We start from the raw sequence: 21,698 nt of genomic DNA, 5'->3' as shown, positions 1-21,698 counted from the left end.
GGATAGGGTGACCAGATGTCCTGATTTTATAGGGACAGTCCCGATATTCAGGGCTTTTTCTTATATAGGCACCTATTATCCTCACCCCCGTCCCGATTTTTCACATTTGCTATCTGGTCACCCTACCTGAGGAGAAGGTTGATATACAGTGATTCAGTGTGTCTGAAGAAGTGCTTTGAGGTTCTTTTAGCCCAATGTTTCTCAAATGGCTGCATGCAGCCACCAGGGGGTTTCCTTGCAGCCTGGAAGAGCGGCGATGGGGGGAGGGAAGGGGATGGCAAAGCATTGGCCCTCCTTCCCTGTTCCTCCTGGATGCACAGCCATGCCCAGCCCCTGGAGACAGGTGGGGCACAATGCTGCAGGAGCATGGTGAACTCTCTACTGGAAGGGGGGTTGGGGGGCAGTGAGACTCAGGCTTCAGCCCTGGGGTGGCTGGGAGGCAGGTTCCAGCAGCGGGACTTAAGGGATCCTAGCTGCACACACCAGGACTCCAGCCATGGTGCTTAGGTGCCAATACCCATTTCCAGCTGCAGAGTTTCAGGCACTGACCCCCAACTCTGGCCACACAGCCCCAGCCTTCAGCCATGGGGTTTCATTTCAGGCTCCAACCCCTGGCCATGCAGCAGCAGGCTCCAATCCCCATCTCAAGCCATGCGGCACCAGCCCAAGGCCCAATCCCGGCAGCAACTTCTGGCCCTGGGCACCAATCCCCAGCTACATGCTCCAACCCCCAGTCGTGGCCGCTGACCTTGGATGCCGACCTGTAGCACCAGCTGCTTTTCAGAGGGTGCTGGTCTGGGAGCCAATCGCTGGCCCTGGGTGTACGACAATCCCTGTCCCAGGTGCGTGGCAGTGGGTGCTGGCTTCAGCCTTGTGGTGGTGGGCATCGACCCCCAGATCCAACCACGCGGCCTCAGACTCTGGCACTAGGCTCCAACCCCCTGCCTCTGCCATGCAGCTCCTGCTCTGGCCTCAGTCATTGACCTCCAGCTACACAAGAGCAGGTGCCAATCCCTGGCTCCAGCTGTGGGGCTCACCAGCCACCCTCCTCTCTCTTCCATGCCCCCTCCCCATCGCCCCCGGACCCTACTGCCTTCCTGACCCTGCATAAACCCCTCCATCACCCCAAGCCTCCGCTGCCTTCCCTGGCCCACATCCATCCCACTGTGTCCCCCACTGCCTCCGTCTCCCACCCCACCCCTCAATCCAGGGCTTAATTTGCCCTAGGACTTGCTGAGAAAAGTGATATTAACAAACATGCAAGTATCACTTTTCACAGCCTTCCAGATAGCTAATAGGTGTCCTGTGAAAAGTGATTGATATTAACAAACATACCAATATCACTTTTCACTGTAATATTTTTATTATTGAGTGTGCAAAAATACCCTGCATAAATAAATTAAAATGACATGTATATGCTATTTATTTGTTTTTCCTAAAGTTAATCAAGTATTTTCGGCCACTTTGAGGCCACCAAAAAATTTATTGCGAGAACCTCTTAGCCACACAATGAGAAACAAATGGAAAGGAAGAGAAATTGTTTCTACTTTTTAAATATTTAAATATTTATGAGATGCTCAGATACTGTTGTGCTGAAGCCATAGTAAGTACCTTGATAAAGGAATCCACTTGCAAATGGTATCATCAGTAAAGAGAATATTTTGGACTTTTATACAATGAAATTCATACAGATGTCAATGGAAACTTATTTTTATGGGCTTTTTTATGGTATACAAGACCCATAAAGATTTATCTTCATAACATCACTGAGAGATAGGGAGATATTATCCCTCCTTTTTGTTTTAAACAGATGGGGAACTGAGGCACAAACTATTGTCTGGTCTACACTTGAAACTTAGGTCAACATAGCTACAATGCTCAGAGTTGTGAAAAATCGCCAGGCCTGAGTCCTGCAGCTATGCCAGCCTAATCCCTGGAGTACACACAGCTAGGGTGACAGAAGAATGCTTCCATTGACGTAACCTGCTGTTGCTAGAGGAGCCCTTCCATTGCTGTAGTCTCTGTCTACGCTGCAGAGTTAGTGTCATAGTCACGGTGCCATAGCTATGCTGCTGTAGCACTTGTAGTATAGACATGGTCTTAGCAACGTGACCAGCATAATACAAGAAGTTTGTGAAAGGCCCAGAAACAGAATCTGATCTCTAAGGCTGTGTCTACACTAGAGAGCCTACAGTGGCACAGCTGTACCCATGCAGCTGCACCACTGTCAGATCTCCCACGAAGCCGCTCTGTGCTGATGGAGAGAGCTCTCCTTTCGACAACATTAAACCACCCCCAATGAGCAGCGATAGCTATGTCGGTGGGAGAGAGCTCTCCTGTCAATGTTGCACTGTGCACGCTTCCACTTATGCTGGCAAAATGTATGTCACTGAGGATGGTGGGTTTTTTTTCACACCCCTGAGCACCATAAGTTTTGTCAACATAAGTGGTAGTATAGACATGGCCTAAGACCGAGTCCAGTGTCTTAACCAAAAAGACCATTATTCTGTGAACTTGGAGAGGGTTCAGAATGTCCCTTTTGAGCAACTAAGCTGCAGTTTTGGGATTTTCATTAACCTGCAGAAGCTAAATCAGATTAATCTAGGATTGACAAACCAGGTTTATTGGGGCATCTTACACCTAAAACTTACAGGTATTACTGTTTTGTGCTATTAGATGTCAATTGATGTAGCATATTTTGGGGCTATAAATCTATATAAGCTCAAGTCCTTTCTATGAAAGGTTGTCTACTAGTAGCAATCAAGTTTATAAAATTTAGTCCCATGTTTTACAACGATAGCATTGTTTTTTGAACTCAGTAACTTTTTCTCCCCGACGATGATGCCTGTGTCTTGTTTTTAAAAACATTAAATTAGTTTGGGAGATAAGAGAGAAGCTCAGTGTAAATCTCTTATTTCTGGAATTGTCTTTTAGCCAAGATTTATTAATTTCTGGAACTATTGGATCTGTAGGTAATGTTTGCTTTAAAGAAAAGTTCTCCTTTTTCTCAACTATACAGAGTTGCCTGAAGATATACACAATCTTCTCCCATTTGGAGATTTTCATTCTTTATTTAGGTTAGGGCCTAGGGTGACGGTTTTATGAACTGCTGCGGTGCTGTATTTATATCTTTCAACATACTTGTTCTTCAAAGGTAGTGACCCAAGGCAAAAACTCTTAATTAAAACATCAGTATGCCACACCAAAACCTGTAATTCAAATGTGCATATCAAACACATACATATCTTCAGAAAGCTCTCTCCTCACAAATAATACTTCTTGGTAAACTATCCATAGATTGTGAGCTAATGGGCATTTTTAAAAAGTATGCAGTAAACATTTACTACAGCAAAAAGAAAAGACTGTTTTTGTTGTGGGGCTGCTCAAAATCTTTGTGAGCTTAACAATGGTTTGTGGTGCTACAGTCTCGATAAAATGCACATACATATGGATGGGTTTGATACTTTCAAATCAGTACTATTGTTTTCCTTTAATCAAGTATTCAGTCAGCTTAACTGGGAGAATTTCCTATATCTTACTCTTCTTTGAGGTCCTCTGATAACATTATGCTATTTTTTTTCGTTTTATTCCTCCTCATCTCCCTCCCCCCTATGCCCCTCTCCCCCTCCAGGCCTTGCCCATCTCATTGGATCACCACTGCTCAGAGCATATATGCATGGCTTTTTCATGGACATAAAACTGTATCATAAGGTAAATAATGTTAATTCATTAAGGCTGATCCTTATTTTGGTACATTTTTGCCAGTACGTATATTGTATATTTACTAATTTATATATTTACTCCTGCATTATTTGTTTCCTTTCTTTAATGCCTTCTGTTTTGTTTAAAAGGTGAAAATGATGGTCAATCCATTTGCCTATGAGGAATATAGAAAAGAGAAAATTAGACAGAAGATAGAAGAAACACGTGCACAAAGAGTTCAGCTAAAGGTAGAATCCTATGTATGATGATTACTTTTAGAGAAAACTGTTCATATGGAATAATGTAAAATAACTACACCACAGAGCTGTAATTGAATTGGGGGTTTATGGTGTTTTGCCTCATAAGTGAGTTTGTTGATGTTGCAAGAGCCCTGAAATCAAATTGCAGCCTCAACCTATATACCTCTTTTATATGGAACTGTGGCATTCACATGTATATGGAACCCAGTTTGATGAAAAGAAACTGAGATGAAGCAGTAGAAGAAAAAGGACACTTCAGTCTCGTTATGCTTCAGAACTTCCACAGACCACTGAAGGCATAAAGCTTGCACTTTTTTTTTTTCCTACTTCTACATGTAAAACTGGAGGTTTACCAAATGACTTGGATCCTTAAAATGCAGTTATGATCTGAAAAGTGACTGTTCAAAATGGTATCATGGGCTTCCGTGTTTGTTTATCAAGGCTTTCCAGATCAAATCTGCTCAGTGTATCTGTCCTGATATCTTATCCCTGCCAAAGCCAAAGATGCTTCAGCAGCTCAGTACAACCCTACCAATTCCTTTGGACTAGTGATCAGAAAGAATATACAGCTTCTGCATCTTTCTAGGTATTATGTTAACACTGGTTTTGCCTTGTGGTTATGGCAGATGAATGACCTCTTCTGAAACCATGATATGGCTTTGCAGTCAACAACTAGAATGTTGAAGCATGGTATGCCATTTGCTAGAAGACTCAGTACTGCTTTGGGGACCTTAACTTTTCTTATCAACTTGACAGGGAATAGTCCCATGACTGTTTCTATGCTTAGGTATTAGGAAGCTTTTAGTTAGGTGAACAATTTTTATAATAATGCCTGTAACTGTACTGGATGGGTAAACCCAGTTTTTCATTAATTTGGCTTGAATTGTGTGATCACAGTGAGGAAAAAAAAGTAGAGATGGTAGAGATTATTTTTGTCCATGGGACTAAATTCATGACTGTAAAATGTGTAGCGTAGCCAAAAAAATTTTGGCATGAAAAAAATATATTGATGAGTTTTACATTTCCTTTTCTTCATTAGAAACTTCCAAAGGTTAATAAAGAGTTGGCACTCAAGCTGATTGAAGAGGAAGAGGAACAGCAGCCTGCTAGAAAAAAGAAACGAAAGGTAAGACTTGACTTAGGAGGTGTCCAAAACTCTACAGAAGCTCCAGGATAACAAATTGTTCTGTGTGTTCATTACTATAAATGGTTAGGCAGGTTAGTGTTCCTTTGCTTTTTGGATGATAAGGCTTTTGCGTGTGATCATACACTGCATCTTCTAATTAGGTGGCTTTACAGTGGAATTCATCAGTGGTAGGGAATCAAGAATACAGTGCAATAACATCTGGCCAATTGTATATCAAACTTGTAATGGCAAAGCACTTGCTGTGGAGATGAAGTGGGAGGAAGAGTCCAAAAACTCGCTAACTGTTTGATCAGTAAAGTATCCAAAAACTAAACCTTTTTATTTATTTATTTATATCATGGTAGTGCCTACAATGTGCCTAGGCATTGTCCATATTGTAGGAAGTGACAGTTCTTGCCCCAAAGATCCAACAGTATACATTTTTTACTTTACTTTATGAAGTGGAAGAAAGAGCAGTCAGAACTGTTCACTCTGATGCAACAGTAACTCTTGTACAATTGATACTGAAAATGCCATATCTGTTTTAGATAAGTCAGGTCTAAACAAATGTTTAGTATCTGGCGGGAGAGAAAAATAGCATATTGCAAATCAATGGCGGTGTAACACCTTTTGAAGGCTCTTTCCAACATGGTATGCAGTAGAGACTCCCTTTACTTTATGTAGATGAGAAGGGTGACTGAGCTATACCCTCCTACAACAGAAGAGCGTTGGAATTCATATAGTTAGCAGAGCAGACGTAAGGTTTATATGGTGTCTGGTCTGGTGAGAATTTCGAGCTCGCAAGTGGGATGGTAGGAAAAGATAAAGGGGTGAAGAGGTAAGTGATTGTGGTGGAGTCTTCACTGCAAACTTTCTGAGCCTCTATTAAAAGTCTCAGCTTTCACTTTCTTAGTATGTTTGTTTGGAGATATATATTATACACTGTGCATTAAAGTAATAATAAAATTCCATATAAAAATACAGGTTCTGAATATTTCCCTGAAACAGTATTAAGGATTTTACCAAGGACAGGTGGTTTATTTTTTTGTTTGTTCTGCTGTTTATTTTTAGATTAGACCATTAGCCAGACATTTGTAGATACTAAGCTTCTCTAACTTAAACCTATCCCCTTTTATGTTTTTTCCTTTCTGAGCAGCTGTGAAAACAAATAGTTGGACCAGAGAGAGCCCTCCTGGTAGTAATTTTGCAGCTGCATCAGACAAAAGGATTTTAATTAAAAGAGAAACCTCTTGAGGAGATCTTTAATATGAAGCATAGTAATACTAGTTTAAATTATAAATTTCTTATGCCTGATCCTGTGTCCATTAAAGTCAGTGGCAAAACTACCATTTGCTCCAGTGTTGCATGATTAGACTCTTTAATGAGACCGATAAAATTGCCTCTTTCCTTGCTATATTTGGGATTGGGAGGGTGGGGTGGTAAAAGAGAGTATGCAGGATGCATACCTTTTGGGGGGGGCGGGGAGTCGTAAAATATTTGATACTAAAGCAGTTTTATAAAATATGAATGGAAATGCATCTCTGTGGAATATTGTTTTCATATGTGACGGAACCATCCTGGTGAAGCAGTTTTCTCCACCTGTAAACACAGCTGACTAGCTAAGAGATGCTGAGGAGTGTCCAGGTTAACGCATATTCAACACATTGTCGGTACTAGAGTTGGTTTCATCAAAACATTTTTTGTGTCAAATTGTTTCATTAGGACTAAGCACCTGTCCTTAATGATTTCAAAAATAAAAATAGACTATTTCAACTATTTTGTAATCTCAGCGGTAGTACACATAATGCCATGTCATAACATAATGTACAAATAATAAAATAAAAAAAAATAAATTCTAAAATAAATATTTGAAATTCCCAAGTGAAATTATTGGAGCAAAAAGAAATTTCAAAATCTAAAAGTCAGAATTTCCCATGAACTGGAAATTTGGAGTTTTTACCAGCTCTAATAGACACTTACCTTTAAAATATAAAACATTGGACCTGAGGTTCCTATAGTTTGAGTGGCAGAATATATTATGTTAACAGATGTGTCAGAATAGTTTGTATGTGATTTATATGAAAATAGTAAAACCATACTATAGATAATTTGAATAGATCTTGATATAAATGGTCTGGGAGAACCAAGCAATCAATATTTTATATCCAGTTGTTTTTTTCTTGCTTAATTCAACCTGAGTAGTGCTTGAATGAGCTTTACATTTTAAATCATTGTAGCAGCATTTGTTTCAAAGTTTTGTAACCAACTCTTGTTTTGTTTTTCTTCTGTTTTGTAGAATCTGCCTAACATTCTCACTGATGACCGGTTCAAAGTCATGTTTGAGAATCCAGATTTCCAGGTGGACGAGAAGAGTGAAGAATTTAGGCTGCTTAATCCACTTGTTTCTAAAATAAGTGAGAAAAGAAAGAAGAAACTAAAGATTTTAGAACAACAAGCAGCACAAGAGCAGGTACAACCTTTTCCTTCTATGTTAGGATTACCTATAGTTCTTTGTTTTTTATTACAAGCATTCAGAGTTTTCTTTTATATGACCTTAGAAGGGAGAAGAAAATAATGGAACATTATCAATCTGTCTATAAATGAGTGTGACTAAGATTGATATAAATAAGTTATTAATATTAAATATTAATATCTAAATATATTCATTTATTGTTATATCTATCACATAGTGTGTCTCTGGATGTAATTGGAATCTAACCAAATACAGCATGCAGAGTAATGTGTTAGAATTCTAGTTCTCTTCAAATAGGACATACGTAGAGATTGTCACGTACTCTAATTGGGCAAAGAGTTTTTTAAAAAAATCAGTTAATGGTTCCTTAGAGTCACTATTTTTGTCTGCAGGAAAAGGAGGAAGAACCAGAAGGAAAACCAAGTGATGCAGAAAGTTCTGAGACTTCAGATGATGAAAAAGGCTGGGTTGAAGAGGTCAGGAAACAGCGCAAACTTATACGCCAAGAGGAAAAAGTAAAACGGCAGGAAAGGTTCAAGGAGGATCAGCAAACAACACTGAAACCTCAATTCTTTGAGATTAAAACAGGGGAGGAATTTAGAAGCTTCAAGGACTCTGTCAAAAAGCAAAAGTTAACGAAGTAAGTCTAACAGTTCAGTTTAATGAAGTTTGGTTGGGTTGTTTGAAACTGTCTTTTTGTTATGCGGACCCAGCTTATTTTATTTACCAGGCACAATGATCCTGGAAGCAGTTTCTACAGCCAGACATGGTAATTAGGGGGCATAATTTGAGGTGACACTCATTTAACCTCTAATTCCCCTGTTATGTGAATGTGGTATATGTAGTCCCTGTGCCTTACTTTAAAGGAAAAGAGTTAGGGTTTGATACCCTGAACTAGATTGGGAGGCCCTTATCTCACACCGGTGAGAAGTTTCTCATATAGATAGTCCCATTGATGTTAGTGGTACTACTCCATGTGAGTATCGGTTCACCAGTGGGAATAAAGAGTCTTACAATTTCACCCTATGTGATCTCTCCCCATTAGAAAACATAGAATACCCCATGATTTCTCCATGCTTACCAAGTAAACCTCTCTTTGCTGGGCATGGACAGTAAAAATATCTTTTGACCTAGATGGGTCCACAATGTCTGGATTCTATAAAAACTAATTTGCTATCTTAGTTGTCAGAGTTCTAGAATCCAGGCTTTCTCCTTGCAGTGCTAAAAGCCAGAGTTAAATATTTTGTCTGCGTTTCATATTTTGTTTGTATACATTGTTGTTGTAGACTGGTTGGTTCCAGGATATTAGATAGACCAGGTGGGAGAAGCAGTATCTCTTATTGGAACAACCTCGGTTGGTGAGACATGTTTTTGAGCTTACACAGAGCTCTTCTTCAAGTCTTGGAAAAGTAGTGAGTGTTTCACAGCTAAACACAAGTTGGAACAGGTTGTTTAGCACAATAGTCACCAAATTGTGGGTTGCACTCTCCTAAGGGACATGGAGGAATGTTTGGAGTGGGACAGGGAAACACACATTTTAAGGGATCATTCAAGGCAAAGTAGCCAGTTGACACTTTTCCAGTCATAGGGGTGAAAGGAGACACTAAAAATCACTGACTAAATAGAATAGCCACCATGGATGTAGAGGCTCTCTACACAAACATCCCACACACAGATGGAATACAAGCTGTCAGGAACACTATCCCTGATGATGCCACAGCACAACTGGCTGCTGAGCTCTGTGCCTTTATACTTACACACAACTATTTCAAATTTGATGACAATATATATCTCCAGATCAGTGGCACTGCTATGGGCACCCACATGGCCCCACAATATGCCAATATCTTCATGGCCGACCTGGAACAACGCTTCCTCAGCTCTCGTCCACTCACACCCCTTCTCTATCTACGCTACATTGATGACATCTTCATCATCTGGACCCATGGGAAAGAGACTCTGGAAAAATTCCACCATGATTTCAACAGCTTCCACCCCACCATCAACCTCAGCCTGGACCAATCTACACGGGAGGTCCACTTTCTTGACACCACGGTGCAAATAAGTGATGGTCACATTACCACCACCCTATATCGAAAACCCACCGACCGCTATGCCTACCTTCATGCCTCCAGCTTCCATCCCGGGCACATCACACGATCCATTGTCTACAGCCAAGCACTGAGGTACAACCGCATCTGCTCTAACCCCTCAGACAGAGACCAACACCTACAAAAGCTCCACCAAGCATTCTCAAAACTACAATACCCGCACGAGGAAATAAGGAAACAGATCAACAGAGCCAGACGTGTACCCAGAAGCCTCCTACTGCAAGACAAACCCAAGAGAGAAACCAACAGGACTCCACTGGCCATCACATACAGCCCCCAGCTAAAACCCCTCCAACGCATCATCAAGGATCTACAACCCATCCTGGACAATGATCCCACACTTTCACAGGCCTTGGGTGGCAGGCCAATCCTTGCCCACAGACAACCTGCCAACCTGAAACATATTCTCACCAGCAACTGCACACCACACCATAATAACTCTTGCTCAGGAACCAATCCATGCAACAAACCTCGATGCCAACTCTGCCCACATATCTACACCAGCGACACCATCACAGGACCTAACCAGATCAGCCACACCATCACTGGTTCATTCACCTGCACATCCACCAATGTAATATACGCCATCATATGCCAGCAATGCCCCTCTGCTATGTACATCGGCCAAACTGGACAGTCTCTACGGAAAAGGATAAATGGACACAAATCAGACATTAGGAATGGCAATATACAAAAACCTGTAGGAGAGCACTTCAACCTCCCTGGCCACACTATAGCAGACCTTAAGGTGGCCATCCTGCAGCAAAAAAACTTCAGGACCAGACTTCAAAGAGAAACTGCTGAGCTTCAGTTCATCTGCAAATTTGACACCATCAGCTCAGGATTGAACAAAGACTGTGAATGGCTTGCCAATTACAGAACCAGTTTCTCCTCTCTTGGTTTTCACACCTCAACTGCTAGAACAGGGCCTCATCCTCCCTGATTGAACTGACCTCGTTATCTCTAGCTTGCTTGCTAGCACACATATATATATACCTGCCCCTGGATATTTCCATTACTTGCATCTGAGGAAGTGGGTATTCACCCACGAAAGCTCATGCTCCAAAACCTCTGTTAGTCTATAAGGTGCCACAGGATTCTTTGCTGCTTTGACTAAATAGAGACACTGGATTTATGGCTTATTTCAACAATCTATAGCCCACTAAGCTGCCTCCTCATTTTTTTTTTCCTCCTTCCTTGCCCCATGACAGGAGAGGTGTTAAATACAATTTTGTTTGTATCTTTTAACTCAGCTGTTAGCTAAAGCAGTAGGGTTCTGTATCTAGAGTATTTCTGCCCTTTAGAGATGCCAGAAAGTGTCCTGACTTTCCAGGTGCTTAGTGCCAGACATTTTCATCGACCTCACTTAAATATCCGCAGCATTTTAAAAAATCAGACTTTTCTTACAATTTTATTAACTGGAGATCTGTGCTGAAACTAATAAAAAGCCTTGAAAGACAGCAGCTGCTGAGATAGATATGTCATAGCATGCCAAGTGCTCAGCATAGCTAAGTAGAATGAATGATATAACAAGAGGGAGATTATACATGCCAAAACATTTCCCACACACATAGTGAACAATTGTATCCATCCTAATATCTGATGATCATTTTGCTGCCGTTCAGATACGGCAGATTTGTCAAGGTACCATTTTGTCATTCAGCTGCATGGTGATGGGCATTTTAGAAATAGGTAACACAGTGATGTGTATTGAAGGGAAACATTGAACCCAATGCGTTTAGGACCGTTTTTTTTTAAACTATAAAATCGATTCTGTAATATCAGCCTTTTGGGTTCTACTATAAACACTATAGCAATCCCTAAGATAGAAAACGACACAAGAAACAATTTTCTTACGGAGTGCTATCTAAAACAAACACAAAGCATCATAAAAACTCTGCAGTTCATATGCATATGAGGGGTTCTTTGCTCATAAATGTTATGATCAACACGTGTAAAGAGGCTAGTGCTCAAAAATCTCTGCACTCGGAGGCCAAGTTAAAGAATCTTGGGAAGAGACCAACACTCTACATGTTCTGTCTGTAAAGTGACATACACATCTTGGGCACCATATTATAAATCCTAATTGAGGTTAGTACTTCAACCTTTGCGTCTTCTGCAGGTGTTGCTTGCATTTTCCCTGCTCACTTTTTGTTAGCAAATTTTACACATAGCAGGTTTGTGTTCATTCCTTTATTCAGCGTACACATTCTGGATGCTTCAACTCCTTATCTAGAATCTTCTTCAGCTTATGTATTAAGTTTTCAGTTTACTTGCTCCTGGCAGTTTTCCTTCTTTTCGTTCCAGGGGATGGGGCTGCTTTTGTGCCCTTTTGAGTTTTTCAGAGGTATACAGATTGTAGTGCAAGGTCACTGGGTGCTCTGTCAGAGGGGGGTGGATCGTGTGCATCTTTGTTTTGCCACTTCAACCAATGATCTGAAAAGGAGAACAAATTGTGATCAGGTGGCACATGCTCTGATTTCCATTGCAACAGGGGCAGAAATGGAAGGACGTTTCACTATTGCCAATCTACTGTTTTTGTAAATTCACGCAATGACCTCTGATTAAGGTGCTCTATCCCACTGAAGGAAACTCTCAAATGCTTCCTTCATCTTAAATGAAATGACTGAGGAGCAATCACACACAGATGGGAACCTTAACTGGAAGCGAGCAGACTGAAAGATTCAGTTAACAAGCCAAAGTCAGCTCTAGGTAAGACTGAAAAGTTCAGAAGAAATAAGTACTGCGCAACACAGCAGGAAAGAAGCCCTCACATTGAGAAAATTACATAGTGCAAAGAATCTGTGTGGAAGGGTGTTGGATGTGTGTGTGTCTGTGCAAATACTGTAGATCTCTTCATGGGATAAAGGAGTACCAGTGATGACAAACTGAATAGACCGTGTATGGAAAAAGTGCCTGTTGTACTACCGGTGGGCATGAGGTTTTACAAACTTAAAACAAGACATGATCCTACCATGAGGGGCTTAGGCAAAACATAGTGACGTGATAGCAGATGAAATGAAGAAGAAATAGAATAATTAAACAAGTGAAGTGGACTAGAGTGCACATCGCATCCTTTTCCAGTAAGCTGCTGTTGTGCCCTATGAAATTCTTTCTCCATGGGGAAAAAAATGTTTAAATTACAAATTCTGTGAAGAGTGATCCTATTTACACTCAGTCAAGAAACATTCAGACTGCACATGGGGTACTCCTCAAACTCTTCCAAAACCTTTAATTATCAGCTGCTTTCAGTTTATAATCTCATATAGCTGATCTGATGCAGAGCATGATTTGCCCTGATCTGTGCTTATCATAAAGGCAGTCATCATAATGTCAGCTAGCTTTATTATTTAGAACCATGTTTGAACATGGTAGAATTTTGTAAAGAAGACTAGCCCTAAAGAGACGTCTTCTGGCCCTATACCGTGATAAATGCTCAGCATTTTTATGCTGACTCCTTGAGCAATGTATGGAAAATTGGAAAGATTGTAGTGGCATGTACCATCTGGTGATTCTGGCATGTTTGTGTTTCATTTGATTTAACCAATTTAAAGAATGATGGTCTGTGACCAACATAATTAAGTACCTTAATGCCTCCACTACCCACTTAATGGCGAAGTGTTCTTTTTTTTCTATAGTTGTATAATGTTCCTGGGGAAACAGTTTATGACTTATATAAAACTGGGTGTTTCTTTGCTAAGATCCTGACTCAGCGCTGCTCCAAGCCCAACTTCTGAAGAATTGGTGTATACTTAAATTTCTTCATAAATTCAAGGATTCTCAGCACAGAAGCATTTTGAAGCATATGCTTAAATGCAGCAAAGTCCTTAAGAGTAGTCTCTAATGACATTTACGTAGTGAGCAGACTGAGCTCAGAACCAGTACTCCATCCTCGTTCTACTTTGACCTGTCAGCCATATTAGACACTGTTGACCATGTTCTTCTTGAAATTCTTCCTTGCTTCCATGACACACACACACCTGCTTCTCATCCTACTGCTCATCACTTCTTCAGAGGATTCTTCTCATTCCTGCTCCAACTTTTTGTGGGGATTTCACAGGACTCTGTGGTTCCCTTCTCTTCTCCCTCTACAGCTTATCTCTGAGTACTTTTTCACAAATTCAAATACCATCTCTGTGCTGACAGCTTCACAGATCTACCTATCTACTCCAGGCATGTCTCTTGTCCAAATTAAAATCTTGGCCAGGCTTTCTGACATCTTCTCATAAGTATGCAGCCATCAGCTCAATTTCAAGATGGCTAAAACAGCTCTTAATTTCTCTTTCCTTTCCCTCCAAAACCAGTCAAAACAAAACAACCAAAACCCACCCTGCTGCTGCCTTTATTTGTCACGCTTAACAACACCAACATCCTGCCTGTTGCCCAGGCCCACAACCGGGGTGTCATCTTCAACTCAGCCTGCACATGAGGGCATAGACCTCTCGCTATGTCCAAATCTTGCAGACACCTCCTGTGTAATCTCTCTTAAGATACAACCTTTCATATCCATCTGCTATAGCTAAAACTCTTGTCCAGGCTATCATCATTTAATGTCTTGATTACTGCAACATCCTTTTCTCTGGGCTTGACAAATGCAGTCTTACCCTGCTCATATCCATTGAGAATGCTGCTGCAAAGATCATTTTCCTACCACAGTGCTTTGACCATGTTTTCCTATCTCTTTGCATCAAATATAAGCTGCTTGTCTTCACTCTCAAGCCCTTCCCAATTTATCCCCACCCTTATCCCCACCCTATCTTTCATTCAGTGTCAAGATGTCAACGTCATGACAGCCTCCATCATCCAGTTATTAAAGTTTCAGATAAACACCTTTGGGTTTTCTCACATGCTGCACCTCCTTAAAATTACTGTGCTCTGATGCCTACAAACACTTGACAATAATTAAGCCACTGGTGTGCTGAGATCAGCTTATTATGCTGACCATTGTCTCCTTGTGCTCCTGTCTGTCTGTATCCAGACTCCTGTCTTACACTTTGTTTCTGCCCCACAGAGCTTACAGTCTGTCATCTTTTTCTGTCTTTGTACAAAGCCTAGCACGATGAGATCCTGGTCCTTGGCTGGGACTCCTACGTGCTATGATAATACCAATAATGAATAATAATTGAACAGCACTCTTAGTGTACCCATTGGGCCATCTTTTTGGAGGCAATAAAACGTGTTTCCTTCCCCTTTGCTGTGGCTGGAGTAGTTGTATGTCACAACATAGATATTTAAGCAATATTTTTGTGAGTGCATACTACACAGATACATATATGCCCCTCCCCCCCTTACTTATAGAATAAAGCTATTATCCCATAGCCTTTCCTACTATCTCCTCACATTAATTTTTCTCTGACTGGAGCACCATCCAAGCAGTCATGCTAAAGAATTGCTGTGTAGTAGCCACATTTCTCTCATTCACTTTCAAAGGGGAGAAAAGTGAACTTCAGTTTAAAGTAGAAATCCCACTACAGTGTCAGTGACTGATCTGCTGCCATAGTTAGCTCTGAGGCTTAGCTTGTCTTCTCAAATAGCACAGATGGAACAAGTTTTTACAAGTTCTCACTGAAAAATCTATTGGAGGAAAACCAGAATCAAAATACCTAGTCATGGTGGGAAAAGCAATTATTGACAGTAATTTTGCATAGTTCATGTGAAAAAGCCTTTCATATACATAAATTACTTTTTAACCAAGATCCTGCAAACTCCCCTGGCTCCATGCTGAGGGCCCAGTCTTTCAGCCACGTCATCCACAGAACTTCTATGGACTTCTGTGACTGCCTTTCACATGTATGTTTATGATTGTCTGTTTTTTCCCTTCATAAAAGTAATCTGTGAAATATATACACGAGTACCTTGCTGATAATTTGCACAAAAAAGGCAGTCTCTCTCCCCATCTCAACAAAGATCTACGACTTCATTACAGTTATGAGAGCATTTATAACTAATACTATTTAAAAGTAAACAACAATTGTCAGACTAAATGATGCATATTACATAATAAAGTTCAGTCTTCTTTACTGATTGGTCATTTAGGCTGCGTCCTATTTGCAGTTAGTATTACAGTACTGTACTATATAGGGCCCCAATCATGGATCAAGGCCACATTGCGCTAGGGACTGTGCGCAAACATAACAGACACAGTCCCTGCCCCAAAGAGCTTAGACTCCGTGTCAATGGGAGAAGGGGTCTGTCCACATCAAGCTCCTTATGGAATCAGGGTCTGTCTTGCTAATTCAGGAAAATTCTGTCATTCACAAAGGTCTGCCATTCATTAATGCGGAATCATGAGATTTGGCTCTATTTTTAAATTTAAACCTATGATAGATATAGAATATTTTCTCCTGATATTGAAGTAGGATGAAACTTTCAGAATCACTTACATTGAGCGGCCATACTGCCAGTGTTATTTTAATCAGCTCAGGTAGCTGCTGCAAATAGAGGAGTCAGAAATACCAATTATAATGGGGGAGGTGGAAGAGCGGGAATCAAAATAAATGTTAGTCTTTCATGGTAGAAAGTATTTTTGGCTTTAGAAACTAAGGATTTTGCTTTAAAATGCCTGTTTTAAAATTTTATTTAAGATCAGTACACTAGAATATCTACTGCAATTGAATTATCTGGCACTTCCAGATATTCCATAGAAAAATGCTGTCATAGCACATGTTGGTTTGGTGGGAATGGCATGGACTAATTGGATCCGGTTTGTCTTAACTAGGGCCTGAATTTAAAAATTAAAAAAAAAAGTGTCAGAAGTTGAAAAATGGCTGTACAATGAGCAATACCTGAAGGGAATAACTGAAACTTGCTTTCCATGTGTGTTGACTGCATATGTGTTGCTTAATAATTGAGTGCAGAATGACAGAAGTGCAACCCAATTGCAATTTTTTTGCGAGTTGTAGGATTTACAAAGCAGTCAGAGTTGGTGATTTCTTCTGTTTGCTATTGTAAAAACTGATAATACAATGTGATGGTGACAAGAACAGAAACAGGCTTTTCTTTAATTGTTCTCTGCAGAAAAACTCTTGGTGATCGCTTGAAGCTTCAAGAAAAGCTTGGCACCCTCAGTGTTTCTGATACCACAGTAGGCAGCAAACAGATGACATTCAAATTAAAACAGGTGAGTTAAAAATAATCTTCTGTAAAGAAGATAATGCGCAGGATGATACATTTATTTGTCATCTAAAAAAAACAGGGAGCCCCAAAGCCATCCAAAACAAATGTCCCTCTTGATTTCTTCATAAATTGACTGCACCTTTACTTTTTTGCACACTCTCATGTGTGGGCAGCCCTACCAGACGCATGTCCTGGTGGGAAACACTAGTACACTTAGTAGATCATCTAGCTCTATCATCCAGTGCTAGTACCTTGTCAATTCTCACAGTCTTGGGTTTGATCATACTTGATTCATAGGCAAAAAATACCCAGGATGCTGAAAGAAATGATGATGATGTCCTGTAGGTGAGAGTCTTCCCTCTGAGTCATTAGTGATGGGAGTGCCTCATATTGATAAAACAACTCCTGACCACTTTGGTCATTGAAGTTTCATGGCACTGTTGACAAGAATAAGAAATGTAATTCCAATGTACTTGCCAAATTACAATTTGAGTGAGTAACTGCATTCTGCCCACTTAACTTTCCCAAGCAATTTCAACTGGATGGTGTTTTCATAATTCCTTTCTGGAAACAGTTGTGTAGTGTCTAAAAAGGTGTTTCACCCTCCAGGTGATTGCATTTTGGGGGTTGGGGAGGAGGCAAGGAGGAAGGAAATGGATTTTGTGTATGTGTTTACATATTTTGTAAATCACTTTGGGATCTCTGGGTGGAAAAGTGATACACACGTTAAACATGGTTGGAGATGATGAAAGATAAAGAGCCATATTAGTTGATTCTTCAGCTGGTGAAATCTGTTTCAGTTAAAACTGGTCTTCCTCTGGGCAAGTTGTTCATCATGATCCATTTCTGTTCAGCACCTGCAATTAACTCTCATCATGGAAGTGGAACTACAATAGTGTGATCAGAATGTCTGAAGTAGTTATTAGAATGTGCCACTTTGGATTATTGGGTCACAAAAAGCTAAGTAAACCAAAGTCACTGGAATTTCTTATTGTACTTCCTGTCACCAGTTTTTCACAAGCCTTTTTCATCTACGTTGTGCTTTGATCTCTGTATCCACTTTGGAATTTAAAATGTGCAGACTTTAGAATAAGTCACAGGTTCCAGTGAAGCTCTGCAAAGGATCACCATTTCAGGTGTAACCAGCAGGTATAACTGATTCAGTAGCTCCTTACAGCTAATTACATGAACTTTGCAGTGCTTCCTATGCATACTCTTTTTATAGGAGCTTTAAATTAGAAAATGCTGAGACAGAATGCATCCTACAGTTGATGATGAGGGACAAAAGAAAGATCAGCTTCCCTAAAGATTTTTGGGGGAGGGGAAGTTTTGGGAATAGTTTGAAATGCCATTCTGGATTTGATCCGGGCAGAATCAGTATATTACTTTGTTACAGTTCTGTTGCACGTGACTCATTTAAGAGTTCATCTCAGTGTGATTGCCTTATTGAATATACAAGTGTACAAAATTTATAGTTAAAAGTAAATATGACAAATTGTTGGGTTAATGTAAGCCCCCAGTCTCCTCTCTGTGAAGTGGGGAGAAGAGATGAAGAAAAGTAAAATGGGATGGAACCTCCCCCTCTCCTTCCCTGAGTCAATCCCACTATATTCCATGGGAGCAGAAAAAAAGTAGGGCTGGAAAGGAGCCATGTCATATGATAGGATCTTTTGAAAAGATGAAGAGAATGCAGTTGGTAAGCCTACAGGGAGTATAAAACGCTGCTGGGACTATTAACTCCTGCCTTTCATTGCCCCATCTCCAAGGTTTAGGTGCAGGTATGTCATCTTTTTGGAAGAAGACAGAAAAGTAATGCGTAGCCTTCATAAGAACGGCTATACTGGGTCAGACCAATGGTCCATCTGGCCCAGTATCCTGTCTTCCAACAGTGGCCAATGCCACATGTTTCTGAGGGAATGACGAGAACAGGGAACTATTGAGTGATCATCCCCTGTTGTCCACTTTCAGGTTCTGGCAATTAAAGGCTTCGGACACCCAGAGCATGGGATTACATCCCTGACTATTTTGACTAGTAGCCATTGATGTACCAATCCTCCATGAATTTAGCAAATTCTTTTTTGAACCCAGTTATACTTTTGGCCTGCACAACACTCCTTGGCAGTGAGTTTTACAGGCTGACTGTGCATTGTGTTGAAGTAGTGCTTCCTGGGTTTTTTTGTTTTTTTTCTTCAGTCTGCTGCCAATTTTATTGGTTGACCCTTGGTTCTTGTGTTATGTGAAGGGGTAAATAACATTTTCCTTATTCACTTTCTCCACACCATTCATGATTTTATAACCTCTATCATATCTCCACTTATTCGTCTCTTTTCCAAGCTGAACACTCCCAGTGCTTTTAATCTCTCCTCATATGGAAGCTGTTCCATCCCTCTAATCATTTGTGTTGCCCTTCGCAGTGCCTTTTCCAATTCTAATATATCATTTTTGAGATGTGACAACCAGAATTGCATGCAGTATTCAAGGTGTGGGCATATCATGGATTTATTGAGTGTTATGATATTTTCTATCTTCTTCTCTTTCCTCCAGAGGTTTAGTATTTTTAGTTCTTGGGGATCAACGTAGTTGGAGGCTGAACAGGTTTTGGTTCCTGAGGTATCTGTGGTATCTGCTTCCCTCCAAATCCCAACTTCCCCCCACAGGAATCGATCATTGTTAACACTGCAAAGTTTATCTGCTGGCGTTTCCTAGATGGTCTGTCTTTTTCCATGTTTTTTACTGTGGGGTCCACGATATTGTCCGGTGGCTTTCAGTTCCAGTTGTTTGCAGTGTTGTTGTAGCTGTTTTGCCCCAGAGAGAGGGGAGACAAAAAGTAGTTGAGATAATATCTTTTACTGAATCTGACTTACACAAGGTTTTCTTCAGGGCTGGCCTTCTGATGTCCTTCATAACAAGTGACATTTGATTTAATCAGTAAAATAACAATTCCGATATACTGGATAAAGATGTGAAAGGGACTTTGTGGAAGGAAAGTCTTTGGTCATCAAAAGAGAAAAACATTATTCAAGTCAGTTCCATACTAACAAGCTAATGCTTAAATCAGTGCAACTTTATTTTCTAACGAGTACTTTAGAATGCATTCTGGACAGTGGTAGGAAACCCCTTTTTATGCTATCACATAGCAAGTTTGTTGACATTCACTTATAGGGTAAGAACAGCAAGTCCAAAAAGCAATAACTTTTGGCAGTATAGTAAGTGTTAAAAAATACTGTGGGGAGATTTAAGATACTTAAGAGAGTTTCTTGAACCAAGAAATGGATTAACGAAGGTTTTGTGGGGTATTCCGATGCTCTCAAGGAAAGAATACTTAAAATGCAAGAATAGTAGTTGCAAGTTATTTAAAAACAATTACAATTTGTTTTAGGAGAACTAGCTACATGCTATAAAGACTTCTATTAAACTAGTCAAAATGGAGACAGCTGAACAGTCAAAGCAAGGGGAATCTTAGGGTATGTCTACACTGCAGTTAAAAAGCTGCCACTGGCCCACACCAGTTGATGGGCTCAAAGGGCTCAGACTAAGGGGCTGTTTAATTGCAGTGTAGATGTTTGGGCTACAGTCTGAGCCCGAACGCTCTGGAACTCTCCCACCTCGCAGGGTCCTAGAGGCCCAGCTCCAGCCCCAATGTCTACACGCAACTAAACACCCCCTTAGCCTGAGCCCCGTAGCCACAGCCAGCCGCAGGTTTTTAGTTGCAGTGTAGACATATGCTTAGTAACTTTTTTTAAAAGGAAAATCTTTAAAAAATCCAAAATAAATTTTGGATTAAATTGATCAGTTAATAATACTTATCCCATGCTCTGTGTGCCTTTCAGCAATCAAATTGTATAATTTTTTTTGCATAATACTGTAAAATGTTGCTAATGTACCAAAATGCTGAGTGGTGTAGTAAGTAATTTTATACACTGTTAAAAATATCTATGAAACTAAAGATACATAACTGGAAAGAATAAACTTCTGAATTAACTGATTCATATACATTTTCTAAAAAGCAAAATGATATGTATTGATTTAATTAATATAGAAACTAGTTCTTTCTGCATCTCCAGTAATTGGCTCTTCACTGTAACAGACAAAGGTCTACTGGCTAGAAGCCAAATCTAGACAAATTCGGACTAGAAATAGACCGCGCATTTTTAACAGTGATGGTAGTTAACTATTGGAGCCACTTACCAAGGGTCGTGGTGGATCCTCTGTCACTGGCAATTTTAAAATCAAGATTAGATCTTTTTCTAAAAGATATGCTCCAGTTCAAAACAGGAATTATTTCAGGTAAATCCCCCGGCCTCCTATACAGGAGATCAGACTAAATGATCACAGTGTGGTCCCTGCTGACGTTATCATCCTATGAATCTGAGCATGACACAGGTTTTGATGATTAATACAATGGTTAGTACAGTGTCTCTCCTGTGTTGCATTGCATTCCTGACAGGATCTGAATAAAAACAATCCAAGCTTCTTGATTTATTTTCCACTTTATTTATGGTTTGACAGATATAAATTATCTTATAGCATCTAAAGTATACTAGCCACTTTACAGCACACAGAAAAGATACGTCTGTGCTTTGAACACCTTCAAGTCAAAGGCCCTGATTTTGAAGTCTGAGCCCAATGTGCAGATTCCTGCTCTCAGGTGGATCATGAGGGTCCACTCATATTAATCAGATTGCAGAGGCAAGGCATAAATATTCTGTCTGCATAACTATTAGGTTTGCTTTGGTTTTATTTCCCTATTAATGTGATTTTTTCCCCCTCCTCTTTTGTATATTTCCATGACTCATTGGTGGTGATACGTATTTTGTGCTCTAAAGGGAAAACATTTCATTTAACACTGTGAATTCACACTCTAGTGAATTTCCAGGATTACAGTTTATTGCTAAAATCAAAACAGGTGA

General features: G+C 40.2%; 1 protein-coding gene across 2 annotated transcripts in view; it reads left to right on the top strand.

Annotated features, from left to right (window-relative positions):
• NOL10 (nucleolar protein 10) overlaps positions 1-21,698 on the top strand; it is an 80,648-nt gene that overhangs the window by 56,423 nt on the left and 2,527 nt on the right. For both annotated transcript variants that reach the window (XM_050950755.1, XM_050950756.1), the window contains exons 15-20: positions 3,632-3,711; positions 3,852-3,950; positions 5,002-5,088; positions 7,385-7,558; positions 7,954-8,201; positions 16,690-16,792. In XM_050950755.1, the coding sequence (XP_050806712.1) occupies positions 3,632-3,711; positions 3,852-3,950; positions 5,002-5,088; positions 7,385-7,558; positions 7,954-8,201; positions 16,690-16,792 (791 nt within the window). The remainder of the gene's footprint in view (positions 1-3,631; positions 3,712-3,851; positions 3,951-5,001; positions 5,089-7,384; positions 7,559-7,953; positions 8,202-16,689; positions 16,793-21,698) is intronic.

This window comes from Gopherus flavomarginatus, chromosome 4 (assembly GCF_025201925.1).
Source record: "Gopherus flavomarginatus isolate rGopFla2 chromosome 4, rGopFla2.mat.asm, whole genome shotgun sequence".
Classification (NCBI taxonomy): domain Eukaryota; kingdom Metazoa; phylum Chordata; order Testudines; family Testudinidae; genus Gopherus; species Gopherus flavomarginatus.
This window is presented reverse-complemented; position numbering and strand designations above follow the sequence as displayed.